Consider the following 22,341-nt stretch of genomic DNA (forward strand, 5'->3'; position numbering starts at 1 on the left):
AAAATCTGTTTACTATTGTGCCACATAACTGAACGTTGAAGGGCGGAATAAGGATACATTATTATAACAAATAAAACGGCCAATAAAAATGTAACATTCAATATAATTCATCCAACTACTATAATTCTTTAAATGAACATAAAAATACTATTTACAACGATATTTATTGCGAGTCTTAAATAAAATCACAACATAAATCTGACGATCTTGATTTAGTTCGAAAATTCAGAATTAAGTTTAGTGACAAATAAAAATATATACAGTAGTTTTGACACGATAATATCACGTATTTTCTATAATTGTAAGTTTGAGGGGCACATATTATATATATTCATATATGACATCATCCAAGACCCTATTTCACATATAAGTAAAACATAGTCTCGAAAATTTAAACATATTATGTAGCAAAAAATAAGTCAGGAAATATATATACTAAAACTACAAATGAGAGTTTCTCAGAGGTGGAATATCGCTAGATGGCGTTAGTATTGTGGGGTCTCTTTGACATTTATAACGCCTTTGTGATTTATTCTCATAACCAACCTTGTAAGACCCATCGTTCTAAATTTATCTAAATTTAGGACATGCGTCAAAGCTAATGTCAAACTTCACTAATTGACATTATATTTCATGATCAAAATTTGACGTGGGCCTCACGAGGATCAACCAATCAAGCAAGACTGTAATGTCAAGTGGACTCAATATCAATAGCACCACCACCACAGCTTTTACAAGCAATCGAGAAGCTACAGTCGCCAACATACACCAGCTAATAGTGTCAACAACTTTACTTTTGTTTCTTTTTTACTGATATGAGGCATTCACTGCCACCGACGCTTATATGCTTTTTTGGAACTTCACCCAGTGCCGCTGTCATTATTTATACATCTTGAACGCACATGTGCGTCGTGGCACCTGTGGAAGTCAGGTGACAGTGAATGCGTTAAGTTGCATTTTCTACAAGTATCCAGAAATGCAATACGATGAATATGACGGATATGATACTAATTACATTTAAAAAAGTATGTAGACAGGTTCAAAAGTTTCTGACCATATAGAAGTAGTACAGAAGCCTTCAATCCTGTTTAGCGACCAAGGAAATTTCTTTTACCATTCAGATGTACAGCCACGCCATATAAGTTCAACATGACATGAAGCCAACATAGGACTTTTCAATATAAATACCTAAGGACTTATTTCACAAGGCAAGGTTTTGGTACAAGAAACGTGTTTTTCTGCTACAGAATCCGTCTAGTGCGAGTTCCACTCGCACTTGGCAGGTTCTTATCCATCTACTTCCTTTCGAATTATGATAATATTGTGAAGAGACTCAAGAATCTCTCAAAAGTTATTTGGATGCAGTGATGTTTCAAATAGAAAAATATTTCTTGGCCAACCTTCGATGAATATTCACAATTTATTCTACTGCTTCATATTCTATTACATATGGACGTAACAAGAGATCCATTAATTTGTAATTACAAAAATACATTCATTATCATTATAATTCATGAGTCTATCTAAATCTAAAACTTGACCAAATAATTTCACCAAGCCTAAAACGAACTTAACAAAATATTTAATATCTGAAACATTAAGAGTCCCCTGTATGCTCACGTCCCCATACAAACATATTTTCGTTCTAATTTACAAGCAGCACTACAGATCAAAACGCAACTTTGCAACTATAATGGGAGCAGCCATACGATGTTTATAATTAGTTTTGGTTAAAATAAAATGTAAGGGAAAAAAACAATAACGTGATTTTATTCTGTTACATTGAATATGAACGAAAACTAATTAAGTATAAACATCAAAATAGCTGCTTCCATTATAGTCGCAATTTTATTTTATTTCAGTGTGTTGTTTGTAAATTAGAACGAAACTACTTTTTTATGAAAATGCGATCAGCGGCCAAGCAACGTACTGGAGACTCTGAGAACGAAAATTTAAATAATGAGACTGCATCTGCCATCTTTTACACTAATACGGTATTTGACTATTTTGTATACGTTTTATAAATTAAAAATTCACAATGCCTGTTATCGAATAGAGAAACAATTTTTAAGCTACCTTTACAAATAACAAAGTTATAATGGTTTGAAATTCAAGATTAGACAGAAAAAAGACATACTGGTATGTGACGTCACACGCCAGTACCGCCATACTTGTTGCATAGAGAAAAGCGTTGGAGAAAGAGATAGGTATACAGATTTTTCAAAAAATCACTATTAATCAAATAACTAAATTTTCTCTTCGCTAAACACTATCTGTATATTATTATCTATATTTTCAAAATAATATTAAGATAAGGCAAATTAAGGAGTTGTCAAATACCGTATTGGTTAAGACGTAAAGCAACAACTTTATAAAAAAAAAACTACCTGGTCAAATAATTAGTAACAATTTTTAATATTATTTATGTAGGTACCTAATTCTATCTAATATTAAATTGATTTAACGTTGACGTTCTACGAAAACATAAGTAACAATGAATGAGTGATATTTACCACCAGTTGTAACACAGAATTCAGTTGCCATTTTGAAGAGTTCAAAAAAGGATGTTTTTAATTCCTCTGACTGAGTTTTTTTTTCTAAATCCTTTAATATCTTCATCCCCTGTGAACCGATTTCGATGTGTTTTTTTCCTTTGATTATTGTTTCACTGGTGGTCCCATATTTTTATTTCAAAAATCGGTTTTAATCATTTTAACTTTAATCACATTTGAAATAGGTTACTGTATAATTCTTTTCAAACTACGACGCACCACAAAACTTAGACAATCGTTAAACATGTGTACATGTGTTTAAAACGTCGTGTAGCTTCATAGAAAATTGACATTTCAGGCATGTCTATCTTTATCTTTTCAATATAAGCAATGTACTTACTTTATTTCTCACATATAAATTAAAATAAAATAAATGCTACTTTTGATGGATGACAGATGAGTGAGTCAACTATAAATTTGAAACTTTTCCTTGGAGGGCTACTTACATTACATATACACAACATGATTATCAAATTTTTTGCCAGAAGTATATTTTGCAAATGATTTATTTAACTTATAACGATTTTTTTGAAACTGTAAGTATTTTACGGATTATGGAGGAGGCTGATAAGATGATGATGATGATGATGATGATGATGATGATGATGAAGTGTTTCAGGATCGTCATAAAACCAACATAACCTGACTTACAGAATTCTACAGGATAGTCCTGAAATATACTCTAAACATTCACGTTGACAGTTTCAGGAAAAAACCTTCCTCCATATCAATCAGTTGGCAAATAAATCATTTGGAAAAACATTTTTGGCGAAAAGCTAAGACACAGCATACTGCACTGCTATAAATTAATTTATTGTACAAAGTAGACCTTTTTCCTTTTACATCAAAGTTTTACTAATTACTACGCCAATTCAAAGCACATTCTTGCCATTGTCAATTAAGATCCAAAGTTGTCATCCGACATCTCACTGCAGTCACGACGCTCTCAAAGTAAATAAAAGAATCAGATTCATTAATACCAAATATCACAAAAAAACTTCATAGCCTCCGTTCGCACGTTGAAACATCCATTCATCAATAAATACCATATCCAGGTTAAAAAAAACGAGTAAAATCTTAATATTTATACAATCAACGAAATATTCGATAGAGTTACCAATTACCCATATTCTTGGTAACTCGAAAGAACATTACTCCACCCCACCACACAGTTAACACGTTGGCTGCCCACCACACTTCACCTAAGTGCTGACGCACGCCCCATGCAAATTTATTCCCACCGGTGATGCTTATGGGCACACAAAAGATTAAGTGATAATGATTATATAGCCAACGTGTTAAACTGACATGACTGTTACTATAAAAACAGAGCAGGTTGCGCACCCTAAGTCGGTACCTAACCAACCGCAATTTCACACTAGAAAACCTGCTTTCAAATTAAAAAAAAACCGCATTCAAATCGGTCCACCCGTTTAAGAGCCACGGGCCCTGTTTCAGCCCTGCCCAAGCCCTGCTCAGACACACAGACAGACAGACACACATAGCGGTCAAACTTATAATACCACTCTTTTTGCGCCGGGGTTTAAAAACTAAGAATAGGGCATATTAGGCAAAACTCTGTGCAGGGCGATACACTAGCTCAAACCCATGATAACGTCAGTTCTCTTTATATTTTGTCGAAATGACAGATCATGACCAAAGAGTATTAAAACCTTTAAAAATCATGATATATTTATTAGTAACAATATTATAATATTGAAGTTGGAACAAAATAAGGACAACTCGTTTTAAAACCGAACAGTGCTGCAGTGGGAACAATCGCTTTCTATGCGGCCCGTTACCATGGATACTCTGTCCATGATGTAGGTAAGGATTGCCATATTTAAAATATAAAAGTGGTGCGCGATTTTTAAAATACACGACCTTATCAGGGCGCTTGAAAAACACAGGGCGCTTCTTAAAAACTATCCAGGATGCCTCGGGACACCCCAATAAGCAACACATATCCTGGAAAACAGAATGGTTGGCAACCCTTCCTTATCGCCACGCGGTGTCAATACCTCATTCTCAAATTAAAAAATGAACTGTGGAGTGACTTTTGAAAAGTCATTTTCATTTCAGACTTACTCTAAAATAACATTTAAAGTAATTTACTTGAGCATCATTTTTAAATCAGTTGTTAAAGTGAACATTTTTAATTTGTAAACATTCATTAGTTAGTCCGCTTGCGTGGTATAAATTTAACTATAATAATAAATAAATAAGTATCACGGGACACTTGACATCAATTAACCAGTCCCAAAATAAGCAAAGCTTGTGTTATGGGTACTAGACAACGGATAAACGTACTTAAATAGATAGATATATACGTAAATACATATTAAACACCCAAGACTCGAGAACAAACATTCGTATTTTTCCCCGACCGGGGATCGAACCCGGACCTCACGCTTCGCGTAGTCAGGTTCTCTAACCACTGGGCTATACGGTCGTCTATATTTATGTAACTCTGAGTTCACTGCAAACACAGGGTTAAATAGCATCAAAATACATAGAACTGACAATCATTAACCCAGGTTTAACCATTATTTTTTTACACTAAACCACTTGGTGTTTGTTTTAAAAGATACTCCCATTTCAAGAGTCACTCCTGTCACATTCTTAAGACTTTTTCCCATTGGTTTCTCTAGAAACTTTACTAGTGTCAATTTACCTTCAAGGTCTGAGCTTAATATCAAATGGTCTCGACGATGCCTTTGCGTTTTACTCGCGGCTCTCCCGATATGAAGGATGTCTCTTCGGAGGAACCAGTCGGTGCTTTCTGCGGCTGACTTGATGTGCTAGGCTGCGTCTGCAAAATAATTATGCCGGTTGGTATTCTATGTGAGCTGTGGAGAGAGCTACGCTCCTTGCTGTATAATAATTTTATTATTAACTCAGGGACTTTATACATCCCCTTGCAATGTTTAAGGCTGTATATTGTTAAGCTTATGGATTTTAAACTTTTATATTTTTAGTTTAAATTCTAGTAACAGGCTCGCGACGTCGAAGTTCCCAAGACGATCCCATAGAGCTTATGGGAACGGAAGCAATACCATGCCCTCGGTACCGCTCTGCTTTAAGAGCATGACATGAGTGCGTGTGAGCTAACTTTGGGGGCGGCAGACGTGAACTTGCCTTCGAAATCCAAAAGCTTAATGGTTACTTGACCTGAAATGTATATTTCAGAACTAAATTATTGTTATTATTATTTTAAAATTTATGACGGTGGAAGCATTCTACACTTCCACTGAACTTAGATATAGTTAGTGTTTAGTGTTGTAATTAAGGGACCTCATACATCCCAGTATTTTTATTATTATTATTTTTTGTATTTTTTTTCTTTAATTGTATAATATAGTTTTTAAGTATTTTATTTGTAATTATATTATTATGAAAAAATGACTTTCTGCCAAGTTTCTTGCGGCGCATTCTTCTTGGCAATGATGGCCTTTCGGAAAGCGCTGGTAGTTTAAAAAAATGACGTGTAAAAGTGCCCATTGCGGCCTATTTACTGAATAAATCATTTGAATTTTGAATTGGGGTTTCTCAACGGGATGGAAGAAATGAGGAGATACGTAGAAGAACGAGGGTCACCGACAATAGCCAAGCGAATTAGTTCGTTGAAGTAGCAAGGGACAGGCCATATAGCACAAAGAAGAGATGGCCGTTGGGGCAGAAAAGTTCTCGCATGGAGACCGCAGCATAGGACGTCCACCAACGAGATGGACGGACGACCTGGTTAAAGCCATGGTGGATGCAGGCCACTTCCAACCGAAGCAACTGGAGACTGGGGATGCATATGTCCAACAGTGGACGTCCTACAAGCGATGTGATGATGATGATGATACATTAGTCTGCAGTCCAATCCAACGGGATCCTGCGTGTCATTGCGTACAGATATCACTACCCCATTCTAAGTATTGTCACTACCCATTCCGATGACGATATTGATGATGATGGTAATGATTACATTACCTGCAGGGCGGCGGTAGCGGCGGCGGCGGCGGCCGCTACCGCGTTCCTCCGGATGTCCTCAAGAGGTATGTCTTCGGAGCGGGCGCGCGGCGAGCCATCTCGTGACGGGTGGCCGCTGCTGCCTCGCGATATACTACTGTGATTGGAGAAACAATAACGATTTATAAAAAAATATATAACTTACAAGGTTTTTTTGTTTGTTTCCCGTACGTTTTATTGAGTTGTAGGCAACAGGCGAATTGTCGTTCATTGTTGCGTTCTAGGAGGAAGCTTTTGTTCAAAATTGTCTAGTATATCGTACATGCACAGACGCACAATAATCTTAAATTTTGGTTGTATCCTGATGACCGAATAATACCTCAAAATTTCCATAATTATTGGTAGAGAAATCAGCATACATCGTAAACACGTGCGATCCGTACATTCGTTCGCCTAAAACTCTTAACAGTTCTTCTACCGTCAATACCCTCATATCACAACATTAAGCCGTTAATACCTGTAAGAAAAATCGCGCCAGTTGCATTCCATGGCGGCGCCCGATAGACAAATTCAGACTCGTTCGCTTTACGGCCTCGCGATGTAAAGCAACTTGCACAATTTCCATTCCACTTTATTAATACCGTGCACGAACCTTTCTCTGCTGGTAGTCCGTTCGCGATACACGACAACGCCGTCTTTGAGCATGTGGCCGCTCGGCCTGCGCAGTCGCCTGTCCATGTCATCACCATCCACACCTAGCCAAACAATATTTTTTTTGTGACAAAATCTGATTCGATTTGTAGCATTCGAACATGGCGGATATAGACAGTATCTTATTTTGGTATTTCTGGTTTCTTTGGGTAGTTGAAGTATAAATTTGAATAGAATAGAATTTTTATGCGGCGATTAACCTTAACAGTGAACAGTGATCACAAAATTATATATTGCTCTCGTGTCTGACATTTTTTAATGCGCTGCGCAAGTTGTCTCCACGTGGTTTCTGGAATTTTACTATCAAGTTGCAAAAACTACAATCACCGTACAACGTCGCTCCCAAAGAGAGCTTACTTCGACACTGGCGAAATTGTCCTAAAATAGGACAGAAGCCATATTTTAAATAAATCATAATAATAATGTGACAAAATCTTTCTTTTGTTATTATGTTTATAAAGTACCATCATTTTCAGAAGCAGGGCTCTGCTAACATTGGATTTTTATAGATACAGCCGTTTATAGCGTATATTTTTACATATCTACAGTTCAAAAGGTGCGCACGTCCGACTCACGCTTGGCCAGTTTTTCATTTTCTGCCTTATAGCTTCCATAAGTCTTTATGCGCTAGTAAATTATCATGCTAGGTATTTTGTCTCACGTTTCAACAATGTCAATTTTTTTTCAACTACCAGCGCATTCGGAAAGACCATCATTGCCAAGAAGAATGCGCCGCGAGAAACTTGGGAGAAAGTCATTTTTTCAAAATTGAACTGAACGGTGTTTAAAAATGCAACACAAGATTTTTTTCATCGTTACTTATGTAGTTCGTTCTCAAATAGTATGTACAACTGACCAGTGTGTCGTCGGACGGTAGTGATGCCGGGGCGAGTGAAAAGCGGGCGATGCCGCGGGGCGAGCGAAGGCGGCCCGCTGGTCATTCCAGAAACTTCTAGAAGACGGCCGATCTGCTGCATTTTCTTTTGACGCGACTTCGTTCGTCCCTGCAGTGAAAAAAAAACGTGGTAAGAGCTGGTATACACAGATGGTTGACTTTATACATACACTAGCCGTTGCCCGCGACTCCGTCCGCGTAGAATACGTTTATCGCTATCCCGCGGGAACTATGCAATTTTCCAGGATAAAACTATCATAATTATTTCCCCGGGACTCAAACTACCTGTGTACTGAATTTTATCTGAATCGGTTCAGCGGCTTAGACGTGAAGAGATAACCAACAAACAAACAGAATTACGAACTTTCGCATTTATAATATTAGTGGGAAGTGGGATGGTTTCCCATATAATCTTTTTTCTTTTAAAATTACCTATAAAGTTTGTCATTAACCGATATCGGTATCCAAGAGTCAGGGAATTTCGGAGAAAATTATTGCATTACGTATTGGAACTTGAACTTTATTGGAACTTGCTATCTACCTTAGTAAGTCTCTGTTTAGCCGCCATGCTTCTAATGTGGTCATCAAATTTGAACTTGGCCCGTAGCAACACGGTGCGGGGGAGGGCGCCACTGGCCCCCACTCGGGGCTTGTGGATCGTTAGGTGGAGGCAACGGGGGTCCTCTTTGTCACCTTGTATCTAAAATTTACAATATTGTCATTAAAAATTACAGAAGAATCTGTTTTTGTGATAATTATACAGATCATAACATGTCTAGTGAAAAGATAGAACGATTTGATTTTGCGATTCGTTTTATCATCTCACTGACGTCTTTCAAGGATTTTACCAAATCAATAAACAGATTTGGTCAAATGAAAAAACGAGTTGAATTTTTTGGCTGGTCGCGTTATATCACTACACAGATTCAGCTATTTAACCAAATAACAGTTTTTTTCGAAATTTTAACATCCTGCGTGATTTAGTCATATGTCTAAGCTGTTTTTGCTACTTCCCTGCGACTTATAGATGGCCTTAACCAAATACAGTCAAGGTAGTCAAAAAGATAGGAACATGCTCTCTATCTTTAAGGCAATAGAGTTCATGTTTTAATATTTCCGATCACCTTGGCCGTGCCGAAATATCTGACGGCGATTGTTCAAACAACTAACCTCTAAGTCTTGAAGACTACCGACCAGTTTAGCCACTCCCCAGCCTAGTCTCTGCTTGTCAGGTTCCACTAGTATTATCTGAATGTTGTCCACGGCTAGAAACCTGTGGTGCCATGTGCCGTCCTTCTGGATGATGTCGCAGGATATGAGATCGGAATCGTCTGTAAAGAAGACAACGTAAGTAAAATATGAAGACTTACCTGAAGAGAAAGATTATGAAAATGTTCTGTGGCTTGCTTAATTTTGTTTGTCGGTTAAAACCACAGATATAGATTACACTAGATAACGCAAACACCTCAATCTGTATGAAAACCAACCGTGTCACTTTTTTATATCTACTGTGACGTCTCAAGAGCGAATTAGCGATGTGAATTCCCCGATGTCCACGCAAAATCGATTCAAATGCGCCGCCCGTCTGCGCCGTGGGGCTTGAGTCAGTCACTAGTTATGATGAGTTAGCGGTCTGTCTTTGTATGGGGCCAACCCCGACGTTTGGTCGGGGTTTGGACACGCGAAGTAGATGCATTTGCGTAATCTAGTGTAATCTATATCTGTGGTTAAAACTAGTGAAGTGCTAGTTAGATTTACACGGATTTAAGTTCACAAACTAAGAAAGCACTGAACATTGTTGACCGAATAACAAACTTAACTACGCAGTTTAAAGAATCCAATTCTCCGTATATGTCTCGTGTAATGCTGCTGGTATTATGGACGTTTGAGCCGAGTATGACGCAGGGGGGAACTACTTTTTATGACGAAGCATGTTGCAGACGATTGGTTTATAATACGAGTATAATTTACTGACGAGATCTGCCGCTGATATTATTATTGTATATAATTAATTAAACAGCGTGCTGTGAGACCTCGCTTTAAAAATAATTAGAACTCACTCAAGTCTAATACGTCCCCGACTTGCACGAACGGCGCAGGATTGGCCAACGGCAGTTGCGTTTCCGGTTTCCCCGTGAGTTTCAGGTACAAGTCCCGGATCAGGAAGAATGTGCGGATGGCGCGACGGGCTCTTTCCATCTGTAAACAAACTAAATTCATTAGGGAATCCTACTAATTTTAGGTTAGCTTTATAAGATCTTTTTAGGGATAAGTTACCCTTTGTACTAAGTTTTTTTTTGTATCATTTTTGTGTTTATGTGCAATTAAGTATTTACATACGTAGAATATTATAAATACAAAAGTTTGTGATGGTGATGGATGATGTTTGGGATGAAATTTGACAGGTAGATATATAGTAGGACGTCTAAAATAACACATAGGCTACTTTTTCATCCCGATATTACCATGGGATAGGGATAAAATCTCGAAATCACAGCCTGTAGGTTCAGGAGTCATACAACTTTACCCAGAGCCACGATGTATTTTTTTGGAATTCAATAAGAATTTAGTAAAATCCCAAAATTTTAATTCAATTGCCGAAATTAATGGCAACCATGTGCGAAGCCGCGGGTAGAGTAGTAGGTATGAAAATGAAAGTCTATGATTATTGATATGGCTTGTGTCGAGTCGAAGTAAAAGATTTCTGAGTACATAAGGGGCTTCAAATAGGAGAACTTCATAATTTAAAGAAACAGACTATGCTCCATTATTTATTGAGAATAAAATGTAAAAAAAAGGAAAAGTGTAAGTGGAACTCACGCACTGAGAGTTCGGCACAAATTTTTTTTTAAATTCATAGTAGCAATAACTAAGTGTTTTTTGTGGAGTGATTTTCGGATTGTTCCCTATACTTGTTTGCTTTGAGGGCTCACTTCTTGACAAATTTCATAATGCTACATCAACGGTGTTATTTTATAATTTTACGTAACCTAAACTATAACCTTGAACTTGAGTCATATTTAATTGATATATTTACTATCGACATAAAAAAAACTATACATTATATCAAATTACAATTAAATTAACATAGATTACAAAAATTACATTCCTAACACACAACTATTGACTATGAACTTTAATTAACCTAATTACCTAGTTATTATTTACTATTTTGCTTTTACCTCCCCACTAGGCAACCTCTTCGCAAAAGCGATACCAGACATAGGTGTGCGAGTGGGCGGCAACAGTATGGCCGCGTCCATGCAAAGCCACTCCACGTTCAGGGGTCGCTTGCTCATTTCACAGTACCTGAAACAAAATACAAGTGAAAGATCAACTAAATCACAGACTAAATAAACAAACTTAGATAAATCGTCAGTGGAAAGGTATAATCGCTAAAGCGCCATACCAAAATGGAGCTTTAGCGATTTTACCTTTCCACTGACGAAATAATTTTTGAATTAAGAGTTGCTCGTATTTTCAATGTCAATCAAGTAAAACAATTACCTACTTTGTTCACCCGCAAAGCAAAGGTCGTAGCAAAAGTAGTAATTAAACTTATTAACTTAATTTCTCATACAAATTTGGATACGGATTCAAGCAATTTGCGTCAATTTGCGTGTTGCTTGCACTGTTGTGTTTCGGCGTGGAGAGTAAGACAGCCGGTGAAATTACTGGCACTTGAGGTATCCCATCTTGGGCCTCTAGGTTGGCAACGCATCTGCAATACCCCTGGTGTTGCAGACGTTTATGGGCGGTGGTGATCTCTTACCATCAGGAGACCCACTTGCTCGTTTGCCATCCAGTCGAATAAAAATAAATAAAAAAACGACACGTCGGAAAATTGCACCCGATTTTGGACACAAAAACCTTGCTTGGGGCTAAAATTCATACCTACCTCTATATCCATGTAAACGGAAAGTGTCGTGGGTTGGTTTTGATCCCATAGCTTGTACAAAAAGATTCAAAAGATTGTAAGGATATATTTGCTACTTGATACCACGTTCCTAAGATTAAGTTCCAACGTTGGTTGGGTGATATTTCCTCAAACTGACAGACTAACGGATTCTATTTGCTTTTTATATTCTGTGGGTCGATCTCCAGCCCTCGCCTTATTTTTCTGCTGTTTACTGTAAATATCTCAGCAGAAATAAAATACTTACTCGTCTTCGAACATGTCAAGAAAGATGTCGTCGCATTTGTAGAAATTGCGCGCCAGTGCGGCGGCCCGCGACCGCAAGCCGTCGACTGCGGCGACGTGCCGGGCTCCCGCGGCGCCACTGGAGCCCCGCATCGCGATGCCGGCCAGTGTCACGCTCAGCTCCAGTGTGACCAGACGGACGCGAGGCTCTGGAACTATTACACCGGGAAAATGGACTGGCTACATTGAAGAGAAATGTAGGGAACTGAATGGGAGAGGGAGTAGATAAATCTTGAAATTTCAAGTCAAGTACCAGAGTTAAAAATTTACACGTGCGATGCCGCGGGTCAATAAAATTAAAAAGAGCATGACCATGACGGTAATTCCGGAAATGAGCGCATGAGAAAGACACAAAAATAGCGTGCACTGCTGGAGGTCTACATTAAGGTTTGGATGACAAGGGACTGAAGAAGAAGAGTAGAAATCAATATTGTGTAGCACTTTCTATGACTGTGCAACTCTTGGGCAATTATTCTAGAGATTCAACCTGAAGTCAAACCCGGCATCATCAGTTTATTTTTATGAATAAGCGACCATTTCAGATCTTCAAACGGTATAAGTTTATTCTTTGTATTCGTTTATTATTGGCTATATTCAGTTACACTCAGGGAAAAAACTGCAATTTAATTGAAAATGCTCTAACTTACCACCGGATCTACAGCTCAAAGAGGCAATAGCTGTTAGCTTCGAGATCAGCAGAGCGTTGTAGCTCTGTATGGGCTTCTTTGAAGGAGTCGCGGTCGCACCCTCTTGCTCCGAACCCTCACTAGATGGCGCTGATTCAGTCGAACCGGCCGTTACGTTAGAATTCTCACTCTGCTCCGGACATAGAAGCGTATCGAGTAGTTCTGTGTTAACTCCTAAAAATATAAACTATTTTAAAAGCAGTTCTATTAAACGATCTATATTTCAATAAAAAATATTCTTACCAACTAAAATTCCAGGCGAGCAAATGAGGGAAAAACATCAACCGTTGAGAATAATGTGAATTTTACAGACTTATAAATAAATGAGGGTTCCAAATGAATACTTTTCTTACCTTTATTATTTATTAAAGCAAACAGCAAGCAAAGCGCGAATAGTGCTTTGTAGTCATTCTCGCGACAGTCCAGAGAATCTAGAATAGTTTTCAAAAACGGCCTCTTCTCTATTTCTTTGTTCTCTTTGTCCAGAAGCATTTTTATAGATGCAGGAGTTAGAGCAGGCGAGCTAGGAGTAACGCCAAGCATTTTCTGCTTCTCCTCATCAGTGATATTGTTAAATTCCTGCCCAGATTTAGAGGAACCCGACTCAATACCGGAGTCAGGCAAAGGTGAATCGGGCATATTCTGTTTGCCTAAAGCGGCACTAGCAGATTTAGAAATTTCAATCTGAGTGACCAAATCTTCAGTTGAATCGTGAGCAACGCTCGAAGATTCGCTTATATGCGACGTGGACGGTAAAGAATTAGACACTAATTCGGGATCAAGATCACAACTAGATTGATCGGTATCGTAACCAAAAGTCTTCGGGCCACTGTACTCCGGAGTAGTATAGTCTCTTTCCTGACCCGATGTACATTCTAATGCCTTCTCTAAACTCAGTTGTGGTTTTGAGAACTCAAGTTTGACGTTGGATTTAGCATTACTGATGTACATTTCCAATATTTTAGTAGCACCGTCCTCGAATACTGAAGAGTCGGACTGCAATATGATCCAAGCTAGTGCATGTACTATAGGCCCATGCGTTATTATTAGAAATACTTGTGAGAGTAAGAATAACGAGACCACGCACGATACGTAAGGTTTGCTCTCGTCTTCTGATTCCATTCTTTGTCTCGAGAACGTCATTCTAGACGGTGACATTTCTCTACTTTTTCCTTTAAGTATAGCTTCAAGATTCCTCGTAACAGCTTCCATGCTCATGCCATCTCTATTGCTGTACGGGGAAGGCTGAGCAGATCGATGGATAGACGCAGGCATCAAAGAATAAATATACAGAGGCACTAAGAGCTTGTGCAACAAGTGCTCCGTTAAAACGTCATTGAGATCAGGAATGTTCAGGCAAAGAATGTCGTTTATATAGTGCAAGTGGTCTAGATGTTCGGCAACGAGATCGTCAAGTTTTTGCTGTGACTGGTGACTGGAATTTGGATAACAATAGATTTAAATTACGAAATAATTGTTTCATCACTAATTAACGACAGTTCAGCCTGGCCAAAAATATTGTACAATAACGATTTAATGGTGTAGTTCTTTACCAGTACAACTTTTGCGATAAATTGGAGAAGTACTTGATATGTAGCAGTGGCGTGGCGTCGTAACAATTTAATTCCTAAAATTTTTTTCATGGTATAATGTCTTAAACTTACGTGATTTTCACTCATAGTCAAAATACCACGCCCAGGACTTATCACGCTAACACACACGAGTAATATTTACCTCGACGTTTCGGCAACATTACAGTGGCCGTGGTCACAGTGGACTGAAGTCACTACACTCTACTCGTGACCACGGCCACTGTAATGTTGCCGAAACGTCGAGGTAAATATTACTCGTGTGTGTCACTTCACTCTACTCATGACTACGGCCACTGTAATGTTGCCGAAACCTCGAGTTAAATATTACTCGTGTGTGTTAGCGTGATAAGTCCTGTGAGTGGTATTTTTTTTATGGTGTCATTGATATCAGTGATCACATGAATAACAAAACTTGTGTGAGTACACAAGTGTTAACATCGAAGAGTTGCATCTGAAAACATACCTACTCACGCTTCTCTCACTATCTGGATTGTCTAACGAAAATGATTAATTCATGCCACTGCTATGGAGTACAAGGTTAACATATTACGAGTGCTCGTCACTGTCCCAATAGTTGACATCTTCAATCTTATGTTATAAGCAATAGAGATGACAGCAGGATGGCGTCTATTGGACATTAGCGTGCCGAGCACTCGGACGTTTACCTTATCGCTCTTTAAATTAATTAATCACAGGAGAGCAATATTATAGAAGGAAGAAAACAAACGCCCCTTACCGGTGAACGGTACGAGTAGATATAGAAAAAGTGTGGATTGCCGTTTTCACCATAATATTTATGACCAGGCTGTTCGAGATTAGGGTTGTAAAAACACTTACTCCGAGTCGTTTCGCACGCACGCGTCTAATTCTAGAATGTGTTTGCCGATAAACCAAACTAGGTTACTGAAATATGGTGCCGCCGTCCTAAAAAAAAAACCAAGTAACATTTAATGATATTCTGTGGTTATTTATCGTCGAGGATTAGTGCAAATCCGCGTAACTACCATTTGATAATTTTGCGTACCACCTATCTGACAAATTTATCCAATTTGCAATTTTTACTCCAAATTAGTTAAAATAAAACAAATATAAAGTTAAAGCCAACCCCTGTGAAACTATACAAAGTGTAAATACGCCGTAGTATGTATATAAGCGGAATTGCAGTATCCCTGACAAACGCATACTATTTCTTTGTCAAAAAGTCGCTAGTTAAAAACACTTTCGGATATGCCTTTAGAAATAATTATCCAGCGTCTAATAATTAATACGATATTAATAAAACCCAAATTCACTAAACACCACCACAAGAAAGCCCGTCAAAGTTCCGTGTGACGACTGACAATACAATAATATGGTAGCGACATCCTGGTAGTCCGAACAGGCTTGTCTCCAAATTTGGTATGCAAATTTAGTTTGGGTAACAATGCAAGTAAAGTCGGCAAAAAGTACAGTCAGCAAAAAAGCTTGTATTAAAAATGTTTTTTTACCAATAACTTTTTTTCCCCGGGAACTACCCAATTAAAACTAATCCAGTCTCTATTCATTACAAAGCTTTCATAATTACCTGTCTCTAATGAATCTAAGCATACTCGCATCTTGCACTCTGTACACATTGAGCGTCAGCGTTCTTACTGCGATCCGGACCATGGACTCTGAATGGTTGAAGAATTTTATCGCCTCCGTGTATAGAGGGAAGTCTTTTGTATGCTGCAACAATTTTACAAAACATGTAGAAATTTATTGGCGAAACCAATTTGATCTTAGCAACGAACAGTTTAGGTCTAAATTCAAAACATTGATGATGCGCAGATACGTCCTTTTTAAAACGCTCTTCGCTCGACTTCATTTACGTACATAAACATAATTGACGTGAATTCACGACAGTGCTAAGTGAAGTGAAGACAAAGCGTGTAAATACGAAGCATATTTATTTTAATTACAATACATTTTCCATCGAAAAGACAAACATTTAACAAAAACGGGTTTTTGTTTCAGATAATACCTACACCGGTTTTAATATAAAAATGCATCATGCTTAGTTAATGTAGTAGAAGGAAGAGTTTTTTGTTTAGATGAATAATTATTCAACTTACCCAAAAAGAGGTCAGGGACCAGTTCTACTACATTTTACTTAAGTTAGCCTACCTTGCCAATAGTTAACCATATAAAAAAAACTGAGTGCAAAACATGAATGATACAGAAACTAATAAAATTGTACAGCCTATAGCACAATTATCAACATCTGGTATTAAATATCACGTCTCTTGTTGAACTCCACTTTTAATTGCCGTATGTAATCAAAAAGGTGAACCTGGTACAGTCCGCCGCAAGTAAGTGTAGCAGCACTATTAATGCGCAAAAGTAAAAACTAAGGTATCATCATCATCATCACCGTGGCAAAGTGAGCGCTGATTGGCGTGCGCGACTTTCACATGCGCAGAAATTAATGGTTAGCGCTATACTTAAGTATATACCGTAGGCTGTATCAAACTTCTATATTACTAGATTCAACATCATCATCATCATCATATCAGCCGTAGGACGTCCATTGTTGGACATAGGCCTCCAGTTGGGTGCCCCTTATTTCGCATAACATTAATTGTCCTAATATGAATTCGCATAACAGATTTGGCGTAACATAATTGTGCATAACAGCGAACTTGCATAATTATAAAGAAGCATAACACTTATTTAGCATAATAATGAATCCGCATAATTGAAATATGCATAACATTACTAACTATAACTTAAACTGTTAGAAAATTAATACGTATAATTGTATCAAGCGACTGAATTAGCTTGTTCAGGGCAAAACCGACTAGGTTAGGTTAGCTTTAGAAGGCTAAGGCGGGAGCGAAGCGTGGCGTAGCTGCCGCTTTAGCCTTCGATGTTAGGTATTTTTTTATAATAGATATTTTCACATAGTAGTTCACTTCTCAGATCTAATTGAATTGAGTAGATAAAACAATAATCATTTTACTTTTGTAATAATTTTTCACTTAGTACATATAACACTTTATGTATATTGTTTGGCACATAAAATTTACAGTCTCATTAAAATGATAATTTTTATGTTTATACTGTATTAAACTTATGCAAAGTAATGTTATGCTAATTAAATTTATGCCAACTTACTGTTATGCCAATATACATTATGCGCATTTACATTATCCATATTCAGTTATACGAATTATTATTATGCGAATAAATAATTATGCGAAATAACGTTATGCCAATTTCAATTAGGACAATTAATTTATGCGAATTAATATAGACCCCCTCCAGTTGCTTCGGTTGCAAGCAGCTTGCGTCCATCGTAAACCCGCGGCTTTATCCAGGTAATTCGTCTATTTCGTTGGTGCAGTAGCTAGCCGATTCGCGATCTTCAATTATTATATAGATGAAGTTACCTCGTTATAAAAGAAGTGTATAGTGTGGCTATTCAATTTGAAACTCAGAGTTTTGAGAAACGAGATGTAGTATGCCATCACTTCTTCATCGGAGAAGTCAAACTTGTGTACAATAATCGAATTAACATGGTTGTTGCTCAGCAGATAATCTGAAAAAAAAAATGTACTTATTCCAAAAAACTTCACCCGACTTACAGTAACATATTGAAACCTTACATGAAAAATTATCTAAATATACAGACCGCGGGAAGTGACTTTATTTTACTATGTAAACATGAACCTACCTACGAACCTGTACTACGAAGTCCAAAATTCGAAATTCGTATCTTGCCGTCCAGCTGACACTTAAATTATTTAATACGAGAGTGAGAGGGACAGTACGATACGAACTTCGATTTTCGAATTTTGTAATAGCCCCCCAGGAACTAATGTGACTTGTCAAAGCCAATTTCAATGTCAAAATTTATCTTATAGGTTCTTCATTAGACAGTATTACAATAACAGAATATCAGATATTTAGTGTTATCATAATCCACGAAACATAAGTTATGAAAAAGATAAGATATTATACAACACATTTATGATTAATAAAATATTGGGCATCATCTGTTGTAGTCATTTTTTATCAACACCGTTACAACACATCGAATTCTGCTATGACCTAAATATGGGGTTAGTTTACCTAAGGCAACAGCTGTTGTGTCTTATAATTTCAAACTGGATCCTGTTATACATTGACAAACAACCTAGAAGTGTCCTACTGGTTAGTTACTCAGACTTAATTCAGAATTCTCAAAATTTCATTGTGGTCTTTAATGACATTGGTACATACAAACAAAAATACCAAATTTCATGACTAATCCAGTGGATGAATTTTAGACATTTCATTCCAGTCCCATGGGATAACAGGATAAAACATACCTAGCCTATATATTATTCCAGATGTCTTAACTAGCTATCTGCAAGAACATACACACACAGACACACAAATACTCACAAACATTGGCATTTATAATATTAGTACTGAATAAATAAATTTTTCAATGATAAATCTATTTCACTACAATTTTGTGAATTTAGTGACTAAATTCTATACTCACACAACGATGTCTCATTTCGTATATTTTCAAACAGAATGTTGAGTGTCTGAAGTAGCTGCACACACACAAACGAGGAGCCCCCACACTTCTGTCGCATTATCTTGAGGAAATATGACAGCATGTTCTTTTCCAGGAAAAAACTGCAAGTTATAATACCGTGTCAATATGATATGGTATGGTATACCGGAATACAAAACAAAGGAAGAACTGATTAGTAAGCTAAATTTTAAAACGACTTTCTATAGGCCACAATCTCTCTCTAAAACAGCATTCTTTATTTATTTATAACAGTTTACATTTTAAGCTTACAGTACAACACCAAAGCGCCTAGAATGCTAAAAATAATAAATCTTACTCAGGGTAAAATTTATGTGTTATGATAAAAAAAAACTTTGAGTATGTTTGACTAGTTCAGGGATCACCAATTAGTTTCTTCAGGGGTCCATTATTTAAAATAGAATTACTAGCTTTACCTGAGTTTATAAGCTAGCGTACAAGAGTAACAATGAACATGTTTCTTTGCTTGTCGGTTGAATTGATGGCAACAAAGACAAAGCTCAGGAAACATTATATTTAATTACATATTCAGTAATACAAGTTACTGTTTACTTAAGACCCCACAAAATAAGTGGATAAGCCAGATTCGGACCGCAGTTTCCATTAGGTTAACAAATTGTTACAAGGCCATGAAGTAGAATTGCGATCGCAAACACATTGTGCAACAATTAATTTCGTCAAGAAATTTAAATATGCACCTATTATAACAGCCAATGTAGAAAAATCATTTAGTGGGTTAAAATGGTTATTTACAGCAAGACGCCGCTGCTTAACTGTTTCAAATTTAGAAAAGATATTAATAATTTATTACGAAAATTTTATATGAATCAACTACTAAATTTACTGCGGGTAATTAATTAACGTTATATTATTATTATGTCATAACAAAAGCCTTGGTACTAAACCTAAAGTACTAGTATAGTTTACAATTCACAGTGAGGTAATTATTCATTAGGCATAATATGATGTTTTGTCAGAATAACCTATCTATTAATGTTTACTCTTTAGCAAATTATTTGTGCCCCGAAATTCCCAGGGTATGGTCATTACAAAACCAAAGTATATTTCCAAGAACAATTAGTCCATCTGTCAGTGAATAGCAAATAAATGCAAGTAGTTTATACAATCAATTAGGACAGAAACACAAAGCAAGGAGCAAGGGTCAATTACTACTGGTATTGTTGTCTTACCTTATAAGAGCATGCATGGTATTGAGAAATAAGTAACTTAATAACAATACTTACTCAAATACAGAGCTGTCATTCTGGTCACCCCATATTAGTATCTCCGCTATGCACCTCAAAGACTCAACCAGAGTACCCCGATTGCTCTCAGAAACAGTGGTGTTCTTACAAAGTATGTTGTGCAAATACTTCAAACGCTCTAAAGAATGAGGGTTTTTGGGCCTCCCCCAGCCACCGCCGAACCAGCTTCGACTTCTGAACATGTTCCTTGTTGTTGTATCACGATTTATTAAGAAAAACGCGGACCATTGCGCACTGTGTATGGTTCGTGAAGCACGTCACTTCTAGCAATTAACGAGTTCGCATTTCCGTCTAGATTTACGAAACGCAATACATATTCTAGATAGTCAGACACTTTGATGGTTGAATGCGGTGTGTGCTTCTGCAAAGCGATTATGACACTTAACTGTTTATTTGTAGGTTTATTTCTAGAATACAATTACGAGCGCTACTTTGAGGCGACTTGAGGCGAGCTCGACGTGAAGTTTTGACTCGGTTCACTTCACGCTCTGTCCACAGTTGTCAGTGTCATTATCAAAATGTCAACCTTGACAGTTCAGACAGCTGTCCAAAAGTTTCGTTATTGCTTTGGAATGGAAGCTTGAAGTTAGCGTAGTTTACTCCTTAAAAAAGGGGCCACACCGCGCTGCTAAAAATATGGAGACGGCACGGAATCGCAGTGACGTGCTGTACTGAGGTAGTAGGTATAAATCTACGTCACGTATTTGAGAGAAACTTTTTTTTTTATTCAAACCTGGGATTACCGTTTGCGCTGGACGAGTTTCCATTTTATTCATTATATCTTTTAAACTGTAGTTATATATAATTATCGAACTGAAATGCACGACCTTGTAGGTACCTAACTGATGCCCTCATTTAATTTACCATACATAACTAGGGGCAGTTATTGTCCTATTCACTTTAACTAGTCAATATTGCTTGAAGCAACCAAATTAATTACACACACACACACACACACACACACACACACAAACATCACGCCTGTATTCCCAAATGGGGTAGGCAGAGCACACGAAACGTTACCGCTTCGGAGCCACTTTTAGCAATTTTAGGTTTTAAGTTTGACAAAAACGGTACAATAGTGACAGGTTGCTAGCCTGTCGCCTACGGTATACCTTAACCTATATCCTCAGTCGCCTCTTACGACATCCACGGAAGAAATGGAGAGGTGTAATTCTAACCCGACACCACACCAAATTAATTATATTGCTAATTATTTGTACAAGGCGTTCCGACAGCTTTTTTCCATTCCAGATTTCATCATTTTCATCAAATTTGGTACAGTAGTTTAGTTGAAAAAAGTTCACTAAGTATTCATATATGATTATAATAATAATAATAAATTTATTTTTCTCCACCACCAAGTTACAAAACATAAATTTTCATCACACTTGCTCGTAAACAGTGTCAAAACATGAAGGCTACCTTGATTGCAACCCCCTAAAAAAACCCTCGACCTTAATGTGCTTGTCATGAAACCCGTGGTCGGTAAATGAGTCATTGCGCGTACAAATTTTCTTTTCATGAAGCCCAAGGTCGGTAAATGAGTCCGTGCCCGTACTGAAGCGCGCGCGCGCTGCTGCGCATGGTGCAGCAGCAGGACCACATGCACACTCGGCTCAGGCACATGCTGAGGGAGGTTGAGGGCGACGCTGCCAAGAGCGCAGCCTAAGGTATCGCCAATATTTGGAACAATTATATTTTTTCTTTTAGAAATATAAAATTATACTCGCAAATGTGATGAAAAACATTGTATGTCGCACGGGCGGTACTAGAATTACGAACATCGACTCATTAAAGCCCTCAGTCTTCGACTTCGGGCTTCTAATAGACTCTCGTTCGTAATTCCTTATTTACCGCCCTTAGGACACAATGTACTATTACATTTCCTATTTACTTAATACCTAGTTTGACA

At 37.5% G+C, this 22,341-nt stretch overlaps 1 protein-coding gene across 2 annotated transcripts; it reads right to left on the reverse strand.

The window, feature by feature from the left end:
* Window positions 1-83: 83 nt before the first annotated feature.
* Window positions 84-20,896, reverse strand: ema (C-type lectin domain containing ema). 2 transcript variants are annotated; one of them, XM_074089424.1, is made up of 16 exons: window positions 20,406-20,896; window positions 19,105-19,244; window positions 18,005-18,153; window positions 16,159-16,301; window positions 15,432-15,518; window positions 13,356-14,437; window positions 12,964-13,176; window positions 12,279-12,465; window positions 11,298-11,424; window positions 10,176-10,314; window positions 9,286-9,446; window positions 8,657-8,815; window positions 8,077-8,224; window positions 7,162-7,264; window positions 6,531-6,666; window positions 84-5,364 (listed from the first exon to the last, which is right to left on the reverse strand). In XM_074089424.1, the coding sequence occupies exons 1-16, from the start codon at window positions 20,606-20,608 to the stop codon at window positions 5,248-5,250; spliced, it is 3,294 nt and encodes a 1,097-aa protein (XP_073945525.1). In that variant the 5' UTR covers window positions 20,609-20,896; the 3' UTR covers window positions 84-5,247. The 2 variants fall into 2 exon arrangements, with proteins under 2 accessions (XP_073945525.1, XP_073945524.1); XM_074089423.1 differs by having other exon boundaries at window positions 12,279-12,471.
* Between the last annotated feature and the right edge of the window lie 1,445 nt (window positions 20,897-22,341).

Source organism: Choristoneura fumiferana, chromosome 6 (assembly GCF_025370935.1).
Source record: "Choristoneura fumiferana chromosome 6, NRCan_CFum_1, whole genome shotgun sequence".
NCBI lineage: Eukaryota > Metazoa > Arthropoda > Insecta > Lepidoptera > Tortricidae > Choristoneura > Choristoneura fumiferana.

What these genes read in the sequence shown, in the direction of transcription:
- ema (XM_074089423.1), bottom strand. Translation starts at nt 20,608, where the DNA reads ATGTTCAGAAGTCGAAGCTGGTTCGGCGGTGGCTGGGGGAGGCCCAAA. An exon ending in CTTGACATGTTCGAAGACGA is followed by an intron (nt 11,425 to 12,278) that starts GTAAGTATTTTA and finishes ATTTTGTTTCAG; the next exon opens with GTACTGTGAAATGAGCAAGC. An exon ending in CGGACTACCAGCAGAGAAAG is followed by an intron (nt 6,667 to 7,161) that starts GTTCGTGCACGG and finishes CTCCAATCACAG; the next exon opens with TAGTATATCGCGAGGCAGCA.